This window comes from Notechis scutatus, chromosome 1 (genome assembly GCF_049901735.1).
Source record: "Notechis scutatus isolate UNSWTSFEM ecotype Mainland chromosome 1, rNotScu1.2, whole genome shotgun sequence".
Classification (NCBI taxonomy): Eukaryota; Metazoa; Chordata; class Lepidosauria; order Squamata; family Elapidae; genus Notechis; species Notechis scutatus.
In genome coordinates, this window is record NC_142009.1 from 12312111 (window position 1) to 12335664 (window position 23554).

General features: G+C 40.8%; 1 protein-coding gene across 1 annotated transcript in view; it reads left to right on the forward strand.

Moving 5' to 3' along the window:
• KSR1 (kinase suppressor of ras 1) overlaps nt 1–23554 on the forward strand; it is a 153575-nt gene that overhangs the window by 73861 nt on the left and 56160 nt on the right. The window contains exons 2-3 of the mRNA XM_026680430.2: nt 673–813; nt 22543–22690. Coding sequence (XP_026536215.2) covers nt 673–813; nt 22543–22690 — 289 coding nt within the window. The remainder of the gene's footprint in view (nt 1–672; nt 814–22542; nt 22691–23554) is intronic.

Consider the following 23554-nt stretch of genomic DNA (forward strand, 5'->3'; position numbering starts at 1 on the left):
ATGAGTACTTGTTAAAGTATTACTTTGTGTGTATATACATACATACCCCAATGTGTGTGTGTGTGTGTATGCATGCATGCACATACACACACATATTTATAATACTTTGATTAATTTTACTGAACCAAGAGAAAATTTCCTTTGCTCAATTTTCCTTCCTGTTATCAGACAAGATACAGTTTTCCTTAGCAGCATCTCCTAAATCAAGTGATCACATTGTAGAGTTGAAATCGAATGTAGTCAGAAGGGCCTGGAAAATTGTGTTTTCTTAAAAGTTAAGGCAGGAAAATGGGGATGGGAGGGTGAGAAAGCAAAAAAAAAAAAAAAAATTGGAAGGAAACTAACATCAAGATAACTGACTAGATCACATGTTTTTTGTCTTGACAAGAAGGAATGTAATACAGCTTACATCCCCTCCCCCCCAAGTTGTAAAAATTCAATTATTCCCATTTTACACATGTGGAATACTGAGGCTGAGCATTGATTACCAAGCAAAGGGACTGTGAATAAAATACCTGGATGCATCCCTAACTGTTGACAGAATGAGCAACACTGAAAGGCCACCTCGTTTCAGTTTGTGAATGAGATGAAACCCATGTCAGTTCCTTCCCATGTTGCTGTTTCTGACTCATTTCTTGGAGCTATTTTAATCTTTTTCTCCTCCTTCCACAGGTGAAACTGGTCCGTTATATTGGTATCCAGTTACAGTGCAAGCTCAGCGTCCCCTTAAATGACAGGACAGTTGAGCTGAACAGCTATCCCAGGCTCAGCGACTGGTTGTACCTTGTTAACCTGCGGAAGGACGTCATCCAGGTAAGGCAAAGAAAGTCCATGGTTTTCTCATGGATATAATTGAATAATTGTTGTGGTTAATGACTATACAGTTGTGCTCATAAGTTTACATACCCTGGCAGAATTAATGATTTCTTGGCCATTTTTCAGAGAATATGAATGATAACACAAAAACCGTTTCTTTCACTCATGGTTAGTGGTTGGCTGAAGCCATTTATTATCAGTCAACTGTGTTTACTCTTTTTAAATCATAATGACAACAGAAACTACCCAAATGACTCTGATCAAAAATTTACATACCTGGACGCAAAACGTAATAACTGAACCGGTAGTAACACCGCTTGAATCCCACCCGTTTCTATCTCTGCAGAAAAGTATTACAATGTATAATGCCCTGATTTCTTACGCCTTGTTATGGCTTTTGTCGGGAGGGTTCTTTGGGTTTTTTGGCAGTCTGTTTTTGTGACATATTTTCTTCCTCAATACATAATCCCCATTGTCCATACAATGAGTTTGCTATTAAACCTCACCAAAACTCAACACAATTTTTTGGCAGATGTTAAAGTGTAACGAGGCTTTACACCATAACTTCTTTCTAATGAGGAAACTTTGTGTGTGGGTGTGTGTGGGTGTTTGTCCGAGTGGTTTGAAAGGTGCTGCTATGAGAAGGGTGCTGGAAAAGTGTGTTGGAATGCACAGAAAAAATCATTGCAAGGTATTTTTTTCCAGCTGCTTATCCCAGGTCTCCCTTTATTTGGAAAAGCACAGCAGGAAAGAAATATTATTCATCGACCTGCATTGTATTTCATGTCAGTGCTTCCTTTTGTGGGATGAGGTCTGACAGCTTTTGCACAATTTTGTTGACTTCTGCCTGGGTTTTCAAGTAAAGACACTCATCAGCAAAATGCATGAGATGTTATCGCGTCTAACCAATTTCCCTGCTCAACTTTCCACCAGGGGAAAAAGTAAACTTGTTTAGCAACACATTTTCCTGAACTATTACGATCTAATCCTGTGTTTATTTTAAGAATTGCCCAGAAAAATTAGCTGATAGCTGGGGAATTTAACTTGTGAATGTCTGCTTTTATGTGCGGCAGAAAATAGCAAGTTTTTAAACCTTCAGGTCTGCTGAGGCAAGCAACCTTTCCAGGGGCTTTCAACAAACAAAATCAGTAGGGGAAGCCAGATTCACTTAATGACTGAGTGATTCTCTTAATAACTGTGGCAAACTAGATCATAACATTAGGCTCATTTAACAACCGCACCACTTCACAACAGACATTCCTGTCCCAATAAAATCAAAGACTACTGCACAGTACTTAATTGTGCCATACAACAGCCCCCACCAATATTTCACAGAAAATGCTGCTAGACTCACTTCCAGTATCTCGAGGATGTTTACCTTGCCCAATAACAATTTTTTGCCAGTTTCATCATTTTAAGAAATCCCCATTTGCCCTTCTTTCTCAGGATTGCTCCTTTAAATCTTTAAAAGAATCCACTTTTTAGGCAGTGAGATTTAGTTTTAGTGTACATAGCATGCTGAGCCATGGCTTGTTAATTGTGGTTTGCTGAATAAAACATCGTTGCTTAGCTTTAAGGCACAACATCTTAAGTGCCAAACAAGGAACTTGTGTGCGAATCTTGAGTAGAGTCACTTACTGATGTGATAATTGGCCACAAATCACATGGAGACTAATTTTCATTAGAAAGAACATCAGAGGCCATCTAGTCCAACTTCCCTTCAGTGCCGATTGAGGCTCTGAAGATTTCTGGTGAACGAACATACTACTTCATGAGGCAATATATTCCACCATTAAGAGCTCCAGGAAATTCTTCCTAACCGCCATATTGATTTTATTCATAGTCTCTGAAAAACAGAAAACAAGTTACCTCTTTCGGTATGCAATAATCTTTGATATATTAATCATGTATTTATTAATCAAATGTACATAGCTGCCCATCTCACCAAAGGCATTTTGATATCTGTAGCTGGAATTCTGCTGTGTTTCTGTGACTAATTTGCTAATTCAGTTTAAACTAGCTGGTTTGGTCTAGGGTTCCCCAACCTTTCTGCCTTCGTGGACTGGCGGAGGGTGGAGAGGGGAGCGTTCTGCGCCAGCGGCAGGCATGCACATGCACAGCTCCATTGCTTGGGCAAATGGAGCCCACGTGCTCGCCTACTGCTCACGCAAGAGGGGATGTGCGCATGTGCACACGTGCTCATCTGCCACTTCCATGGCCTGGTTCCGATCGGCTCAAGGTCCGGCAATGGGCCGCGGCTTGGGGACCCTGCTCTAGTGGTTAAAGCCTGGTCCAGAAACCAGGAGACTGTGAGTTCTACCCCTATCTTAGGCATGAAAGCAGCTGGATAACCCTTCCCTTCTCTTCCCTGATGGATAATTTTATATTTCCTTTTAGTAATTTCATTCTTTTGAAGTCTGTCTAGATCTTTCTGACTCCCTGCTAAAGTGTTTGCACTCCTCCTAAGGTTTTTTTTTTTTTGCCAGTTCTTCGGGAGTTCACAAAGATCACAGCTAGCGGTTCTGTTAGTTCCTTCAGTACACTATGATGTAACCATCTGGCCCTCAAGATGGGCATTTGTTTAAATTAGCTAAGAGTTCTTTTATGCTCTCTTGTTCTGTTCCGAGCTGCAGCTCCCTCCTGCTAGTCACACAACAATGCCCAGCCACAGTTTCATTTCTCCTGAGAAAAGAGAGATTAAAAATATGAGCTACCACATTCTGCCTTCTTGCTGTCATCCATTACCAATGTACCCTTTACAAAACCTCTGTGCTTTTCCTTCTGTAACTGATAATTGTTGTTGTTGTTTGAGACATTTCTGGCCAGCCTCAGCTCATTCTGACACAATCTCTATCATTTCTGGCCTTTCCCTTGTATCTGTCTTTGTATACATGTCCCCTTTTCTAAGGATGGTTTGATTATGTGCTATCAAATTGGAGTCGACTCTTAGTGACCACATAGAGGTAGTCTTCAACTTACAACCATTTGGGAATCTACAACCCAAATTTGAATTTCCAATGGTTGGGCTTTCTCTGTGGTCATGTGGTCAAACTTCAGGTGCTCAACAACATGGCAATAACATTTACACTTGGCTTAACAACCACCATAAAAAACATTATAAAATTATGACCATCTTGACATACTATTGTAATGGGCAGGCTCCATTATGGTCATATGTCAAGGACTGTTTAATTGAAAGGTTTTCTCCATTCTGATATAACACGATATTTTGAATATTCTAATGATGTACCCATTGTGCTGTAACCAAGTCCCTCAGTCTTGTGGTTGGTCATTCTGTTCTTTTTCCTTCCACTTTTCCCTTTATTAAAGTATTACTCTCAGAGCTGGGTCTTTGCATAATGTACCCAAAGTAGGGTAATTTGAGCTACATCTTTTGTACCTCAACTGAGTATTCTGTTATACATGGGATTTGTTATACATGGGAATGATCCTGGGGAACGCTCTGATAAAAGGCAGCTCAGACTTCCAACAGGAATACAGTCATGGCATTACATCTCTACATTGAATTTCATTTTGTTAGTCCTGTTTGAGCAACTTCGAGACTGCATTTTGGGACAATCTCCAGTATCTTTACTTCTGCAGCAAAAGTGGATTAGATGCTAGGTTTCTGGACAATCCCTTCCTACTTCCATGGTTCAGATGCCTCCTGTATATCTTTCCGCCATTTCCTTCTTGCTGGGCAGCAGCAACTGGATCCAAAAGCTCTTTCCATGCTATGGAAATGCGAATGCTGCCTTGGATATTGGGCATCTCCCTTCTTGACCACATCACAAATGACATCATTTGACAATCGACATTTGACACTTTGGTGTGGCTGTAATTATAGAGAAGATGAGAGAAGGCCGACTCCGCTGGTATGGACATGTCCAGAGAGCAGCACCTTCCACCGTGGCCAAGACTGCCTACCAACTAGAAGTCAATGGCTGGCGACCTCGTGGGCATCCAAAACAGAGATGGCAAGACACCATCAACAAACATATCCAAGCTGCTGGCTTGCGCCCTTGAGACGCAGCTGACCATGCAAAGTAGCATTCAATGATCCGAAAAGCGGACCCTGCACCTGTGGGAATGTGCTAGGAAGAAGAAGAAGATTTCCTTCTTGAAGAGAGTCCTTGCAGATACCAAAGGATATAGCCACCTTTGTCTTTCTCATCCCATGGTGGTCTTGATGACCACAGGTTAATCTACTGTGGTTACTGGCTCATCAAGATTATCTTCAGCTTCTTAAGATATCTGAACTTGCTATCCATCCTTAAGATCAGGTCTGTCACCTAGACTCATCTACCTTCACTTTACTGGTGGAGAATTCAATCCTGAATAGGTTAGGACTAAAGCAGATACGGTCATCCTACCCTCTTCTTCAGAGCTTCCTATCTGGTTAACCCAAGGTGCTTTCTTTCAAAAATTGTCCATAGATATCTGGCTAAGTGAAGAACCATTCAAGAAATGAACATTTTAATCTCCTCACGTGTCCAATTTATTAACACAGCTTGGTTTTTCATCCACAGAATGTCAACCCCGTAGCAGTTCCTCCCTTCTCTCTTCCATTGAACGGTATCTCTTTGAGGGAGATGGGTGGACCAAAAATGTGGGGAAAAAAGGTCTTTTTTAAAATCTACAATTTCCTTTTAAAGCTTGTTATGAAGGATTTGGAAAAAAGAGTCTGAGGATCATATGCAGCATATTACCGAGTTGGTATTGTGCTATTTAAAAAGAAAAGAAAACACTAATCTAGTGATCACTGAACCTAGTGATGATGGTTCTTCCTTGCATTCAAGAGAGAGAGAGAGATTAGAGACATTTAAGCTGAGATGGGATTTAAATCTTCCCAATGTTAATCTGACATGATAAACTGGTGCCTTCCAATGAAATAAGACTGCAACTCCTGTCATCCATATCAGCAAAGGCCAGTCAGGTATAATGGGTTGAGGCACACTGTGCCCCAGATTATTATGGACCTCCAAGATCTTTAACTAGCCCTGCAGATCCTTTTGCAAGTATCTCCGAGACCAGGTTCAGAAGACCAGACATGTCACTAGAAGGCAAAATGTCTCACTTGCTTTGGCCACGTCCCGTGGGGGGAATTCACTGAAGAAAGCAATTATATTTGGAAGAATTAGCGGTAAAAGGAAACCAAGATGCCAAAGAACATGATGGCGGGACGCTAACATAGCCAGAGCATAGAACAACGCAAAGAAGTCGGGCAACATTGGAAGATGTGGAGAGACTTGGCCCATAGAAGCACCAAGAGTTAATCAATCAATCAATCAGAATAGAGCTGGAAGGGACCTTGGAGGTCTTCTAGTCCAACCCCCTGCTCAAGTTCTATACCATTTCAGACAGGTGGCTGTCCAGTCTCTTCTTAAAACCCTCCAGTGATGAAGCACCCACAACTTCTGAAGGCAAACTGTTCCACTGGTTGATTGCCCTCAATGTTAGGAAGTTTCTTCTTAATTTCAGGTTGCTTCTCTCCTTGATTAGTTTCTCTCTGTTGTTTCTTGTCACATTTGATTGAATGAATAACATCATCATCGTCAAAGATACAGCTGGGAAAGTGCAAACAGAGCTGCTTTTCATCTGATCGATATCAGAAGATACTAACTCCACCCCGGTGGCTTCTCCAAACAGACCATTAGCCCTTTTTCTCCCTTTCTCTGCCTTTATATTTTCCCAGCGTTGGGATGCTGTTTCGTTCCCTTTCTGCCCAGCCAATTCCAAAAATAAATCTTCCAGACAGGTTGGAAAGCCCCGAGACCCTTCCCCCTCCCTTTTTTTTTTTTTCATAAATAGCCCGTCGACTACAATTTAAAATATCTGCTGACTCCACAGATCCCAGAGCGGCTTGTCTTTCCAAGGCCGATGTTTTCCAAGCAGCTCCTGGTTTCAGGGGTGGGAAAGCTCTGCCCGGTTCAAACAGTGGCTTGCTTTCTTACATCGGTTCTTTTTCTTTCTTTCCATTTTAAATCTAGAAAGCCTATATTTAAAGCCAGGCTAATGACTGGCTGTCAGATGCTTTAGTTCGAGGGAGAGATTGCCGTTTGAACAATGGAGTGTTTATGGAACTGGGCCACTGGGAAAGTTCCTGCAAGCAGGAAGGACACTCAGCCCGTTATGCTGCGGAGTGTGAGGGGCCTCCTCTGCCCGGATGTTGCGGTTCTTGAGGTAGGTGAAACAACCAAAATCTGTTTTCATCCATCTATCAGTCCAGCTCTCTCTGAGCAGAGTGAAGGTGGTGGGCTGGCAGCAAGAAGACAAGACGCATAGAAAACTGATAGCAGATACCTCAGTGGTTCATCGGGCCTGCCCTTTGAGTTTGTTTTATATCTATTTCTTCATTTTACTTTTAACATTTTTGTTGGATGATGGGCATGTGTTTATCTCAAGTATGTTTAAACTCATTTACTGATGATTGGCCCATTACCTCTGCTGGAAGTTGGTTCCAACCTTCCGCTACTCTTTTCTGTGAAGTCATTTCTGTGGAGTAAGATGAGAAGCGGTGTACAAGTGTTATCACTATTGCTATTAGGGGACTGGGGGCTTAAAACCAGTGAAGATTGGTTGCAGGAATTGCAATAACTTAATGGAAACCCTCTCAGTACCACAGAGGAACCTTCGTTTCTTTTCTTCAGGAAACATGAATTGCTTACTGCCAGTTTTTTAAATATATATATATAACCAAGACTGGGGACTGGGAGCGGGGCGGTAAAACATATGAAGAACAAGGTCCCTTCCAACTCTGTTATTCTATTCTATTCTATTCTATTCTATTCTATTCTATTCTATTCTGTTCTATTCTATTCTATTCTATTCTATTCTATTCTATTCTATTCTATTCTATTCTATTCTATTCTATTCTATTCTATTCTATTCTATTCTAGACAATTAGAACAATTATTCAGTGGAACAGCTTGCTTTTGAAGTTGTGGGTGCTCCATCACTGGAGGTTTTTAAGAAGAGACTGGACAACCAGTCCAATGTCCAATACCTATCGTCTTCCAGGCTGTACATATTCAGTTCCTCCAATATCTCCTGATACGTTTTGTCCCTCAGACCTTGTGCCATTTTGTTGCCCATCTCTGGACTCAATCCTATCAGTATCTTTTTTATAAAGTGAGGTCTCCAGAACTGGACAAATGGGGTCCAAATGGGGTCTGACTAAAACCTTACATAGCGGGATTGGGACCTGGGTTTTAATTCATCTTATTGCAATAACTTAATAGAAACCCTCTCAGTACCACAGATGAACCTTCGTTTCTTTTCTTCAGGAGACATGAGTTGCAAGCTTACTGCTAGTTTTTTTTTTAATATATATATATATGGAAAAGCAGAGCTCATTCTTGGGTGATTTTGGATCATTCAGTTTCTCTCAGATCATCTTACTTCATAAGATTGTTTGAGGGACAAAATAAGAGGGAGCTGGTCCACAGATGCAAAACCTGCTCTCTCTTAGTTTTGTCTACCTCACAAGGTTGTTGTGGGCAACCCTGCTGGGCCTTCCGGAAGGCTGTAAAAACTGTGTTTTCCCTCAGCATTTTGGTCAGAGCCTGATACATATATAGAACCTGTGGTGGCATAGTGGATAGAATGCAATAGAGGTAGTCCTCGACTTACGACCACAATTGAGGCCAAAATTTCTTTTGCGAAGTGAGACACTTGTTAAGTGACTTTTGCCCCATGTTATGGTCTTTTTTTGCCACAGTAATTAAATGAATCACTGCAGTTGATGAGTTAGTAACATGGTTGTTAAGTGAATCTGGCTTCCCCGTTGACTTTGCTTGTCAGAAGATTACAAAAGGTGATCACATGACCCTGGGGACACGGCAACCGTCATAAATACAAACCCGTTGCCAAGCATCTGAATTTTGATCACGTGACCATGGGGATGCCTGCAATGGTCATAAGTGTGAAAAACGGTCATAAGTCACTTTTTTCAGTGCTGTTATAAATTTAAACGGTCACTAAATGAATAGTTGTGTCAAGGCTAACTCTGCCCACTGCCAGGAGTTCGATCCTGACTGGGTCAAGGTTGGCTCAGGCATCCATCTTTCTGAGGTCAGTAAAACGAGGAGCCAGATTGTTGGGGGCAATATGCTGACTCTGTAAACAGGGCTATAAAACCATTATGAAGCAGTATATAATTGTAAGTCCCATTGCTAGTGCAATTGTTATACATGTGTTTGGAACTATACGCAGATCTTAAATTAAGATCCCTAATTTTTTTTAAAATAAACTTTATTGAATTTTTATTACATTAAAAACATAAAAAATATATCACTCAATAGCTATTTGTGGTGCTTATCGTATGACAATAATTTGTGCAATATTTACAGATATTAATTTATGCATAATTACATTCTTATTCTATCTATAAGATCCCTAATTAAGATCCCTAATTGTGTCTGGAATTATAGTCATAAGTCATTGCAGTTGTTAAGCAAGTCATTGTGTGACTGGTCCAAATTTTTGGGCATTTTTGGGGGGTGTTTGCTAAGCAAACATTAGTTGTGAATCTGTTTTACCTAATGGGTGTTTTTTTACAGGAAACTGAAAATTAGTAACCAGAAACCAGTAAAAAAAATATTATGTGTTATGTGACCATCGGATGCTGTAAATGGCCATGGAGGTGAGCACCCAAAATGCGATCATGTGACCATGGGAGAGGTTGCAGCTATCATTATTTCAAAATCAGGTTGTAAGCAAATGTGGGATATCCAACATAACTTCAAATGGTTGCTCAGTGACCAGTCATAAATTGAGACTGTCAGTATTTTTTAGCCAGCAGCACAGAGTGCTGGACACTGATCCCTTCTTGGACAGGCTTTTGACTTTCCAGTCTGGCTTACAGCTTGAAAACTCCTGATGGCCTCTCAACCGCTGACAAACCATCTACTATTGTAGGTAGTCCTTAACTTACAACTGTTTGTGTAGCAATCATTAAACATTAACAGCTGCACTGAAAACTTACAGTTGGTAAATTACTTACAATTGATCCTCATAAGGAGCTCTCCCACAGTCATGTGATCAAAATTTGGGGACTTTGCAACCAACAAGCAAAGTCAATGGGGGAATCCAGATTCATTTAACAACTTCATATTTCAATTAACAACTGCAGAGATTCACTCAATAACCATGGCAAAAGAAACAAAATCAGAAAAAACGTGCTCAACTCACTTAACAACTACAGGTAGTCCTCGGCTTGTGACCCCGTTTCAGCCCAACATCTATGTTGCTAAGTGAGAAATTTGTTCAGTGAGTTTTGCCCCATTTTATAACTTTTCTTCACACAATTGTTAAGTGAATCACTGCGGTGGTTAAATTAGTCACATGGTTGTTAAGTGAACTTGGCTTCCCCATTGACTTTGCCTGTCAGAAGTTTGTAAAAGGGGATCACGTGACCCCGGGAGATAGCAACGGTCATAAATATGAATCAGTTGCCAAGCATCCGAATTTTGATCACATGATCATGGGGTGGCTGGAATGGTTGTAACTAAGAGAAATGGTCATAAGTCACTTTTTTTCAGTGCTTTTGTAACCTTTGAACGGTCACTAAATGAAGTTATAAGCTGAGGATACCTGTACCTTGCTTAGCTATGGTCTCAACTGTGGGTGGCAATTGGAGAACTACCTGTAAAAATAAATCACTAATAAACAATCTACTAATAGGTCCAGTGTTTTGTAATCAGCCTGCTGTCCCCTAACTGGTTATCAGTTGGGAAAAAAGCGCATATGTTCTCCCCTAAGCGAGTTCTATTCATACTTGTGAAATGTTAAATACACCCTTGGAGCAAATCAAGTGCTATAGATTCAGTGGCACAATTAGCTAATTTTAGACTGGAGGAATTGGGTGGAGAGTGGGGAGAAGCTCTTTAGATGGTAAAACTGATTTCTTTTTTCCCCTGCTCTATCCTCTGCTTCTTTTATCACACAGCTTTACCCGAAACTCCATCCTTGGCAAGCCCTCAGTTGAGATTTTGATTAACAAAACAAGATTGAGCAAGGAAGCAAGTAATGCAGGAAAATAACGTGGTTTTTTTTTTATCTCCCTATGTCCCATCAGAGCCTTCGCTGAATATCTTTGTTGTTGTTCTGTGTGTTTGTATACCTGCTCATGTTTGTGTTGGGAGGTGTTCCAAATAATTAACACAACTCCATTATCTTCAAGGCCTGTTTGAGTAAGTCATCCCTTCTATATTGATCCTCCTTAGTTTTTGGTATTTGATAGCTGGATTCATTGGGGAAATTGCAATGGCTGGAACAGTGAAATAATTTCCGGGAATGACAAGATGTCAAAAATATTGAACAGAATAACAGAGTTGGAAGGAACTTGGAGGTCTGTTAGTCCAACCCTTTGCTCTGACAGGAAGCCCTATGGCATTTCAGATTAATGTTTGTCCACTGTCTTCTTTAAAAAATCTAATGTTGGAGCATCTACAATGTTTGGAGGCAAGTCATTCCACTGTAATTACTCTCACTGTCAGAAAAGTAGTTCTAAGTTGCTTTTCTCCTTGATTAGTTTCCATCCATTGCTTCTTTTCCTGGCTTCAAGTGCTTTGGAGAATAGCTTGACCCCCTCTTGTTTGTGACAAACCCTAAGATATCGGAACACTTGCTATCATGTCACCCCTGTCCTTCTTTTCATTAAATTAGACATACCCAATTCCTGCAACCATTCTTTATATGTTTTAGCCTCCAGTCCCCTAATTTTTGTTACTCTTCTCTGCACTCTTTCTAGAGTCTCAACGTCTTTTTTTATATCGGGATGATTAAAACTGGATGCAATATTCCAAGTGTGGCCTTATAAAGTGGCCTTATAAGATGGCATTATAAAGCGGTATTAACACTTCACATGATCTTGATTCTATCCCCCTGCTCCAATTTTATAGTAATTGAAGAATCATCCTATCGAAAAATTGATACCGAAAGTTTCCCCCACTTCTGTGGTAAGCTGCTTTGGACTTCAGTGTTCAAAGTTGGTTTGGAAATGTTTCTGTCATTTCATTTTCCTTCCAGTTGCCTTCTTATTAAATTTGAGAAGTGAGGTTTAGATCTTGCTTTATTTACATCAATGTTTTTCAATGCGACTTCAATTCCCAGAATTCCCCAGCCATCAAAGCTTGGGAAAGTGTTGGTTTTTTTTAGCCAGTAAGTTCTGAATTGTTCGTAGAAGTGAACAATCCACCAGTTTTACACGAAACATATGATCTGTACTGGTGTTAAGCTCCTAGGATATGAGACTTAAAGTCATCTTTGCTCTAACTTTGCTTGTACAGTTAGACAACTGCAAACAATCCTCTTTATTTCTGAAGCAGGGGAACCACTTCAAGTAAAAAGTTTCATTTTCAGAAAGGTTTGTACTTTTGAACTTTCTTTTTGAGAAGTTTCACTGCTAGCGTACTCTGCTCTACAAACACAAGTTCAAGAAATTGTAAGGGTGGATTATGGCTTGTTGAAACCAATCAGTCCAGAAACCAATCAGTCCCATTTTTTCCTAGCTGCCTGGGCAAATCCATTTATATTGATTACAGGGGGTCCTCCACTTATGACTGGTTGTTTTGTGACTGTTTGAAGTTACAACTTTATGTAACTTTACTTAAAACAGTTGATGGCTGCTCACAGCATCCCACAGTCACATGAATGCATTTTATAACAGTTTTGCTGAAAACTTCCACTGACTCACAGTTTTCAGCAAAAGTTGCACATAGCAAACATTGCTTTGCTTAACTATTGTGGTGTTCACTTAATGACTGGTGCAAAACACTCACTCATGATTTGGGTGACCCAATTTACGGCCATCATGACTTACAACTGTGATGGCCAAGCTCCATTATGGGCATAAATTGAGGATTAATTGTAGTGATTTACACAGAATTTCCCAAATTAGCCAGCTCAGTTTTGAGAAACTTTAAATTGTGAGCAACTTTTTAAATTGTGTGAACTTCAACTTCCAAAATTGGCCCAACCAGTGCTGGCTGGAGAATTCTAGGAACTGAAACCTATATACGGTATATCTTAAAATGGCTGAGGTTAAAAAACATGTTTCAGACAAGTGGTTCTCTAACCTTTGTTTGAAACCCTGAAGGGATGGAGCACATGATTTTTAGAAGACAAACTATTCCACACCTCAGTAGCTCTCACAATCAGGAAATTCCTCTTTATTTCAGGTTTGGCTCTCTTTCTCTCTCCCTGAAAAACTTCTTCCCACTGGTTCTTGTCTTATCCTTGGGAGCACTGAAAAATAAGTCCACATCTTCTTCCCACTGACAGACACCCTTCAAGCATTAGAAGATTGCTGCCATATCTCCCATTGACCTTCTGTTTACCTTTAATAGCTCTTCATAGAACTTGACCTCTTAGCCTCTTATAATCTTCTTCACTCTTGTCTGCACTATTTCCTGTTCCTCAGCATCTTTTTTGTATTGATGACCACAACCGGGCAATGTTCCAGCACGGAGTGATATTAAAACTTCCTTTGTTCTTGACATTATGCCTCTGTTGACTTAGCCCAAAACTGCATTGGCTCTTTTGGCAGCTATAGCACATTGTTGGCTTGTGCTTAATCCAAGGTCTACCAAGTTACCCAGATTCTTCTCACTAAGTTAGCTACCGCCTAACTTGTACCTGTGCATCTGGTTTTTCCTGCCTAAATGCAGGATCTTATGTTTCTCAACACTGAATCTTGTTTGTTGGATAGCACACAAATACTCTGTCAAGATTATTTTGAAATCTGTGGCTGTGTTTTCAGCTGTTAGGAATCCCTCCAGCTTTGTGTTATCCATACATTTCACAAGTATCACTTCTATTTTTGCCTTTAAGTAATTTATAAGGATAATATACCCAGAATGGACTGTAAAAAGCCCAAGTGCTAGACTGGATTGTGAATTCCAGTTAAAGGATATTTTAATATCCTTCAGATTGTAGAGATGCAGGTTTTGCTGAAGTCCCTTTCCTGATTTCTCTTTCTTTTGAAACTCATGCCAAATTCTTTTTAAGATATGCTGAGTTAAACTTTCCAGAACTTTCCAAACATGGATACACTGTCTTATAGTGGCAATTTGATATCGATAGATCTAGTCCTAATGATTCCCAGTGTGGGATTTTCCTTCTGCATAATAGACTTACACTTACATGGTAAATTCATTAGGCCACGTGTCTATTTCAGTCTTGGCAATTTTAAGCTGTATGGACTTCAGTTCCCAGAATTCCCCTGTCAGCCTGCCAAATTAAAGTTTAAATTCTAAAGGAGAATCTAAATATAATCACATTGGCTGTATTTACTTTTCATTCTGATGTTCTAAAATTCTTATGATGAAACTTGGATGGCATGGACAGGAGGGGAACTTTTGATTTGAATGACCCACCAAATTTAAAAAGAGTAAGGAACTGAAAACAGCAATCTTGAATTTAGAAAAGCAAGCATCAGGCATTAAGTCTTCATTTGAATTTTTCTCCTTGCTTAATTTATGAGCGTTCTCAATATAAGTTTTCTTAGCTTAGAAGTTTTCTAAGCCTACCAGCCTCCATTTGGAATAATTTAGCAAAGTAAATACCAACGTTTAAGTCTTTGCCAGAATTACTCTCTGTCCTTGATATGCTAGCTTTCTAAATTCAGGGAACATATTTGTATGAGATGCTTTCAGACCTCTGGGCTTCCCCCAGTTACTATCTGGGGCAGCCCAGCCCAGGCACAAGTCTTAATAAGAACGAGGCTTCTACGCATCTCCCAAAGTTGGCACTGATCTTGTTTGCTAATAATAGCTTGCTTGAGCTAGAATATTGCGCTTGTGTGTGTTTGTGTGTATGAAGGGTGCATTCCTCTTGGGATGACAGGTGTCCCGGGTTCTGCTTCGCTTGAATTCTGACCTTTGATACTTGAGCAGCAATTGCAAAATTCTTTATGCATTTCTAAGCAAGGATCCAGCCTGGTGTTGATTAAGGAACCGGACTCTTCCTGGGTTGCTCAGAAGACCTAGCAGTTCAATCAAACTTTTTTTACTCTCCCCCCAAAAAAACTCATTACTATGACCCATGCTGTATATCCCTATTAAATCATATTGTTAGACCAGGGGTGTCAAACTCAAGGCCTGGGGACCTAATCTGGCCCACGGGGTCGCCCTGGAAATAGTGAAGGACCGGCCCACGGTGCTTCTGCCAGCTAAAATGGAACTTGGGAGGGCCGTGCATGGCCCCTCCTGAGCTTAGTTTTGCTGGCAGAGGGTTGCAGGAGGTCGTCCCAGCCGAAAATGGAGCTTGGGAGCCTGTTTTTTCTGGCAGAGAGCATGGGCCGCCACAGGCGCCCCCCCCCCAACACAAGTGACGCTGAGCTGGCCACACCCACCCTGGCCCCCAGAGCTCCCAATAATCTGGGTCCTCATTTTACCCACCTCGGAAGGAGGAAAGGCTGAGTCAACCTTGAGCCTAGTGAGATTTGAACTGCCAAATTGCAGGCAGCCGGCAGGCAGCAGAAGTAGCTGAAATACTGCATTCCAACCACTGCGCCACCATGGCTAGATCCAGACTGGCAGTTTAGGCTGATGTGTTGTTTTCAAAACAAAAGATGCACATTGAAAGTTTTTAATAAGTATATACACGGGAGTGAGTGAAAGTCAGCTATTCTCATGGGTTCTTACTGTAACCCCCCCCCAACCTTCTCTGCAAACTGACAGCAGATCTTTTTAAGATTCTGGGTGCAAGCCAGCCCATTGGCAAGCATTAGCAACATGTTCCAGGATCCAGTTCTGGCAACTGATTATGTGAGAAGATAGCGCATGAAATGCGGAGATTGCCAGTTTTTCAGCATGCATAATTATTTTAATGAACAGACTTATCAATGTTCCTTGAACTGGAATGCTCCAGATGTTTGCATTACATTTCTCCTCTTCCCCGGAAATCACATACAATTAAGTTAGTAAAGGCATCACTTCAGGAAAATGGCAATTGAGATTGGAGCATGCTCTTCGGCTAAACAAAATGATGGCTTTCATGGTAATCTCCTACCCAAAATAATTTTTGATACTTTTCTATGATTGTGTTTTATTTTCAATCTTGTCTAGGCATTTTTAAAAACATTTTTAGTGATTTTTTTTTCAATCCCAGATTTTAGTTTGCTGATGCAGTTTCTCGCTCTATTTTTTATTTATTTGACTTGTATCCTGCTTTTATTATTTTTACAAATAACTCCATGTGGCAAACAAACTTAATACAAGTAGTCCTCAACTTAACAACAGTTCATTTAGTGACCAAAGTTACAACGGTGCTGAAAATGGTGACTTGTGACCTTTTTTCACAGTTACGACCTTTCCAGCATCCTCATAGTCATGTGGTCAAAATTCGAACGCTTGGCAACTGATTCATATTTATGACCACTTCCGTGTCCCAATGTCACCTTGTGCAACCTTCTGACAAGCAAAGTCAATGGGGAAGCCAGATTCCCTTAACAACTAGGTTACCAACTTATCAAGTGCAGTGATTCACTTAACAACTGAGGCAAGAAAAGTCATACAATGGGGCAAAACTCATTTGACAAATTTCTCACTTAGCAACATAAATTTGGAGCTCAATTGTGGTTGTAAGTTGAGGACTACCTTATTCTTTTCTCCCAGTAACAATCCTGTGGAATGGGTTGGCTGAGAGAGAAAGTGACTGGGCCACAGTCACCCAGCTGATTTTGGTGCCTAAGGTGGAACTAGAATTCACAGTCTCCTGAATGATTGGCTTAAAGTCACCCAGCCCACATTCATCTCTAAGGAATGACTAGAATTCATAGTCTTCTGGTTTCTAACCTGGTGCCTTAACCACTAACTACCTCTACCATCTTTTTCTTCTTCCCTGCCCCTCTCCCACCTCCCCATCCCCCTCACCCTTGACTTTTCCAGCCTTGTGCCACTTTTTAATTTTATTTATTGGTGGCCAATTGTGTGATTTTATGGATATGACTGTCATCCAATGGCATCTATGAAGTCCCCTTTGAATTGACCTTAGCTCCTGATGATTTCATGGTCTTGTCCATGCACTTTTCTTGGCCATAAAATGGAAGTCATTTGCTATGGTTTTGATATATGAGAATCTGGCCGGGAATATGTTGAAGTTCACATATCTTAAGAATTGCCAAGTTTAAGAGACATTGACCAAGTGCCTGGAGATGTTTTGGAGGTCTCCCATCCAGAAACTAACCAGGTTCCTCTCTGCTTAGCTTTTGGAGATCACCAAGGGCATGTATTAGGGCAGGCAAAGTTAAGGTCACATCTACTTTAAGCCATGGAAATGATGGGCAGTAACCCCAAATTCATAAAACAACAACAACAACCAGTTTCAAGTTTAAGACCATAAAGTGATGCAATTCAAACACAACCAAACAGCACTTCAAACCTAAGACAGCTTTTTGTCTAGCTCAAAGCTCTGACACAAATTCTCAAAACAACCCACTTTGCACTTGAAATGTGCCATTTAGCAAATGTTTGGACTGTAAATATTTTCTAGTGAAATGTTTTGCATATCCCTTTGGGCCAGTTACTATTTCTTAACTCAACCTGCTTCATCAGGTAAATAAATAAGTGTGTGTTTATGGAAGAGGCAGATAAAACTATTTTGTCAATTCTTCCAATCTATTTTTTTTCTGTTTTCAGTCTGTCCCTTTCATTACTCCGCTGTGCATGGATTTACCAGCCAGCTTTCAAGAGTATACTTTGCTCTGGTGATAAAAATGCAACCATGCCATTCCTTCTAATATTTTTTTAATCCCTCTTAAAGGCTTGTCACCTTTTCTCTGTGGGTGCTGCCCGTTTGCTGCCGTTTTGGCTGGCCTAGATAAATGTGTGCTCGTGGCAAAGCAAGTTCTTTTCAGGTGCCACTTTCAAACCACTTCAGAGCTGTGTTGCCGTTTGCCCTTGATATCTAGAAGCTGATATATCTTGCACATGGTTGCATCAGGTTGACAAGATGGGAAAATACATCTGGTCTGGCGTACTTTGGACTTATTAGTTGGTTGGGTAGTTGGCCTATGGAAAGACTTTCTACAGGACTAGGAGTGACATGATAGCAGTATTTCAGTATTTGGGGGGGGGGCTGCCACAAAGAAGAGGGGGTCAACTTATTTTTCCAATGCACCAGAAGGCAGGACAACAAAACAATAGATGGAAACTAATCAAGGAGAGAAGCAGCCTAGAATTAAGGAGAAACTTCCTAACAGTGAGGACAATCAACCAGTGGAACAACCTGCCTTCAGAAGTTGTGGGTGCTTCATCACTTGGAGGTTTTTAAGAAGAGACTGGATAGCCACTTGTTTGAAATGGGACAGGGTCTCCTGCTTGAACAGCGGGTTGGACTAGAAGACCTTCAAAGTCCCTTCCAGTTCTTAGTCTGAATTATCCAGGATAGATGCCATGCAAATAATGGGGTGTGTCTGTTATCCTCCAAGCAACAGTTTCTTTATTGGAGTACTGAAGTAACCCATTTTCAGGGATCTCCCTACGCTGAGCATTAAACTAGCCAGCCTATATATGCAAATAAATAAATATATGCAAATGCCTATATTTGCAAAATATTTTCCCTGACTTCACACTACTGTAAAGTAGTCCTCGACTTATGACCATCGCAGAACCGAACCATTGCAATCCTAAATCATGAGGGTCATAAAGCGGTTTATCATATGTCTGACTTGATTTTATTATTTTTTTTAATGGCAGTCATTAACAACACCATGGTGGTTCAATGAATCCGTGGTCATTTAGCAGACCCATTGTTCGCTATGGCAGGGGTCTCCAACCTTGGCCACTTTAAGACTTGTGGACTTCAACTCCCAGAATTCCTCAGCTTTGCTGGCTGAGGAATTCTGGGAGTTGAAGTCCACAAGTCTTAAAGTGGCCAAGGTTGGAGACCCCTGCACTATGGTATACTTTTGTTGAAAACCAGAAGTGCAGTTTTTAGCAAAAATGTCATAAATCACAGTCATCTGATTGCAGGATGCTGCAAACAGCTGTAAATACCAAGTGTATGAAATGCAGTCACGTGAACAGGGGACCATTAGAACTTGGAACAAGGTCATAAATACCTATTGGGGGATCTGTTGCAGAGGTGGTATTCATCAGGTTCCGACCAGTTCTGGAGGACTGGTAGCAGAAATTTAGAGTAGTTCGGAATACCACCTCTGACTGGCCCCGCCCCCATCTACTCTCTGCCTCCCGAGTCCCAGCTGATTGGCTGGATCTTCTTTTGTTGCTCTGCACAGGAGAACGGAGCTGGAAAGCAGGTTAGTGGGGTGGGGAGGGAATGGGGATTTTACAGTATCCTTCCCCTGCCATGCCTGCCACGCCTACAGAACCAGTAGTAAAAAAAATTGAATCCCACCACTGACCTGTTGTAACCTTCTCTGGTTCTGATCATCATCATTCTTCTATCCTATAAGCCAATGTTTCTCAACCAAGCATGCTGGCTGGGGAATTGTGGGAGTTGAAGTCCACACATTTTTTTAACAGTTTATTTATATTTTTTCCTTAACATACATAAGTGCTTTATGGATAGCGTACTGTCTGGGTTAATTTGCTTATATAATAGTATATAATATAGTATATTAAACATAAGATATACATAATAGTATTTTTCCAATTTTAATTTCTACTACTATTGTCCAACCATCGATAAAATAAGTCCCATGTTTGAAAATATTCCATATCTTCCTTATCTTTTATTTTGAATGTCAACATATTCATTTCTGCACAATCTAGTATTGGTTTAATTACATCTTCTTCTAAGGGTGGTTTCTCATTTTTCCAGTGTTGAGCATATGACAATTCTTGCTGCCGTCATTCATGTAATATTAAATATATATTCTCTTTATCGTATTTTTCTGGTACTATGCCTAACAGAAATATTTCTAGCTTATAGTCTATGTGTTGCTTTTACATTTTTTCAACCATGTATGTATTTTTGTCCAATACTTTTTTGCCTTTGCCCATGTCCACCACATGGTAATATGTGCCCGGTGTCTGATTACATTTCCAACATTTGGCGGACATGTTTTTAAACATCTTTGCCAATCTTGCCGGTGGTAAATGTCACCTATAAAACATTTTATAGAAATTTTCCTTATACGCAGTTGTCATTGTCAATTTATACTTTCTATCCCAAAGTTTTTGTCATTTGTCTAATTCTGGGAGTTGAAGTCCACAAGTCTTCAAGTTGCCAAGTTTGGAGACCTCTGCTTTAGAGCATTGATGTTGCTAAGGGTGGGTAATTCCAGTTCTTATGCCTTCTGACTTGCTTTTTTCTTTTCTTTTTTTGGTTATTTGTTCAGGGGAAGAAAAGGGGAGGGGGAATCCACCCCTTCTAGAAGCTCAAAGCTGTCGTTTTGTAAAAGTACAGTACACATTAAGCCATGTTCTTGCATCATCTGGTGTTAGAACAGATTTCTAGCGCACGCTGCAGCTCCTTGGCTTCGTGACTTGGATCTCGGCCTGCTTTCAGTTATCTAACCCTCCCTGGCATGCTTTTGGGCTGCACACGGCCCTTTTCCTTTCCAGTCTCCCATCATAGGCTTTCATGTATTAAGACAAATCCTGTGTTTTGACAGCTGATGCAGCTTGGTGCTTGTGAGAGGGAGTCACGAATCTGGATGCTCTCAGTTTGAATCTCCTCTGTACTTTGAACTTGTCAGTTGGTTAGGTAGTTGGCGTATGGAAAGAACTTCTCTCCCTCTCACAGGTTGGTTTTCGAGTTGGAGGGAATAATAATTGGGAGCTAAGATTGTCCCAAAGATGCTTTTTCAGAAGGCAACTGGACTTCGTTTTTTCCTTGAGGACGTTTCGCTCCTCATCCAAGAAGCTTCTTCAGTTCTGGAGAACTTGTAGAAGTTTCTTGGATGAGAAGCAAAACATCTTCAAGGAAAAAACAAAGTCCAGTTGCCTTCTGGAAAAGCACCTTTGGGACAACCATGACCTGGATGACTGAGAATCTCCATAGACACTTAGTGCTAAGGTGTACATTTGAAGCTGAAGCCCCTCAAGACTTCCCAGCGCCCTTATGAAATTGTAATTATACTGGGCCCAAGGAGAGGCTATTACATAATAATAATTGCCTGCTTTCAGAGAGTACTCTTATTAATGCATTGATCTGAAATATGTTTAAAAACCAATTTCAAATAAATCCATTTTTGTTTTGTGTTAGCCTCTAGCATTAGGAGTCATTAGGATCCTATGTAAGTGATAATGATTATTAACAATATTTTTCTTAACATGTCTGATATAACAATTTTGAAAACAAAGTTTGATTCATTGTTGTTGTACCAAGTGTTGCAAGACTTAGGAAAAGCAAGTTTAAAAAATTACAAACCATCATGACTTGCAAATCAAAGTCAAATGCTTATAGAAAAAGAAATTTGCTGTTATATTAATCATGATGGGAGTTTTTGGAGCAATATCCATAGAACTCTCTTGATGTTTGGACACTTTAAATGTGTTGGACCTGAATGTTCTATTTTTTTAAATAGCTTGCTTGGAACTACCTATATAGCCTCAGATACTACCAATAATTCTTAGGTCCTTGGACTTGAATTATTACATTTCCCCCAGTTTTTGACAGTGAATCTAATAGGCTACCCTATAATTATGGTTTGTCACACAGCCAGATGTTTAGACGATATGGCATTTTGTCAAAGTATTGAATCCTTGAAGCTGGATTCCCAAGGACCCAAGCTAGGCAGATGTTGATGTTTAACATATATTGTCACAGGATGTAAGCTATTCCAAGCAAAGCTGCCTTTTGCAATTGATTGAGGGCAATTTTGTCAATACAGATGGCATTCAAATGGTGCTGTGGATGTTTTCAACTTGCATCCAAGACACCTGTTAGAATTGTTGCCATCTTTCTGACGTCTCCAAGTATTATAATATCCACTGTCCATGTTGTTTTTAATCTTATCGACAATTGTTAACTCTGGGGTGTTGTGTGGCAGCTGTGTTTGAATTCTAAAGCCGCCAAGCATTTAAGCTGCTATATTTTCTATTACTTTGCCTATGTTGTGGTCTCTCCCAGTACTTGCCTTCAGGCAAATGGTATTTCCTGCAGATACTCCAATTATTCTTATTCTTATTTCGGGAAGGTGGAAATCAATCCCTAGCCCAGTTTCCGTCCTAGATTACTGAAAGTTCCCTCCTCTCTCCAGCTTTATTGGGCCGATTGAAATCTTGCTTCCCCTAATTTTGTTTCTTCTAGCTGGCTGTAACAGGCTCGCCTAGCTATTTGCGATGCTGGGTGGAAAGTTTTGGCAACGTTGCGATTCCGGCAAAGGTCAGCGCACAATGTTGCTCTTTTGCTTGTAGGGGGGAGAGCGTAGGGTTGATGGTGCATGAACCTCAGCCAGCCTTTCCCGCTTCTGCTTCGTCATTGCCCGAAAGCCGAAGTGACTGCACCATTGAGCAGCAAAACCCATGTCTTCTTCCTTTATTCTTGTTTTAAAAGAGAGAGAGAAAGAAATGCAGGAAGGATTATGAGCCAGAGCAGCTGCAGCAATGCTTTGAATGCATTGTGTGGAGGTCTCTGTTTTGACCTGGCGAAATCCTTCATCATAGCCTAACCACGAAGGGGTGACTCATTCAGTCCCCAAATACTGAGGAGAGCAAACTTTCAGCTCTGAAAACTTTCCCAAGCGGGTGGGGAGAAGGAAACCAACCCCCTTTTGAAAATATCTCCCCCTTCAATCTCTCTTTTCTGCAGAGGATTCCAGAAGACCTCACTCTCGATGCCTTCTTGGAGATGAACGACTTGAAAGTCAAAGATACGATGAAGAGATACGGGGCCAGCACTGAAGAATGTTCCCGCCTGAACGGAGCCCTCGCCTGCTTGAAGAAAGCAACGCGGATGGGTAAAGAAAGGCTCCTGGGTACAAGTGGGATTTTGTCCAGGGCGGGAGGAGAAGAGAATGGGGCTTTGGGAAGGAAGAAGGATTCCTTGAGTTCACAGGGAGATGGAGGCTAACCCAGAGAGAAGAGGGGAGTGGGAAAAGTGGGAGCAGGCTTCAAGCACCGTGGGAGGAGTTGTTGTGACTTGCCGACGTGCTTTCAGAAGTCGTGAGTGCTCCAACACTGGAGGATTTTAAGAAGAGAGTGGACAACCATTTGTCTGAAATGGTATAGGATTTTTCTGCCTGAGCTGGACTAGAAGATCTCTAAGGTCCTTTCCACCTCTTATTTTGTAATTCTGGGTTTGTTTGCTTTGCACATGGCAACAGGTTAGACCTTAGAAAGGCGTGGGTGGAAGAGTTAAGATGGGCTGAACACTAGGAGGGTGGGATTTTAAAGATAGCTCATGAAAGCCTTGAGGGGCAACCTCCCAACTCCCAAAGCTAATATCGTATCAAAATATTTAAGAAGAATATATTGAAATTGATGAATTGGAAAAATAGCCCAGTTCACCACATTTAATTTAAATTCAAGGGAAGTGAAACTGAATGGGTTTTTTTTTTATTTTGGGTTTCCTGACCCCCTACTTTATGGAAGGGTGCCTGCTTTGGGTTCAAAATCTCCCACAGTCCCCATGCAGCCCTAGTTTCCCCCGCCCTCGCTCCCAGGAATATGATTCTTGGCAAAACAAGATTCCCCACTTCCGCTTTTAAGCCGTTATTTATGTATTCAGTTGTTATAGCATGCATTAAATCATCTGGCTGGAGAATTCTGGGAGTTGAAGTCTTCAAGTCTTAAAGTTGCCAAGTTTGGAGACCTATAGTTTA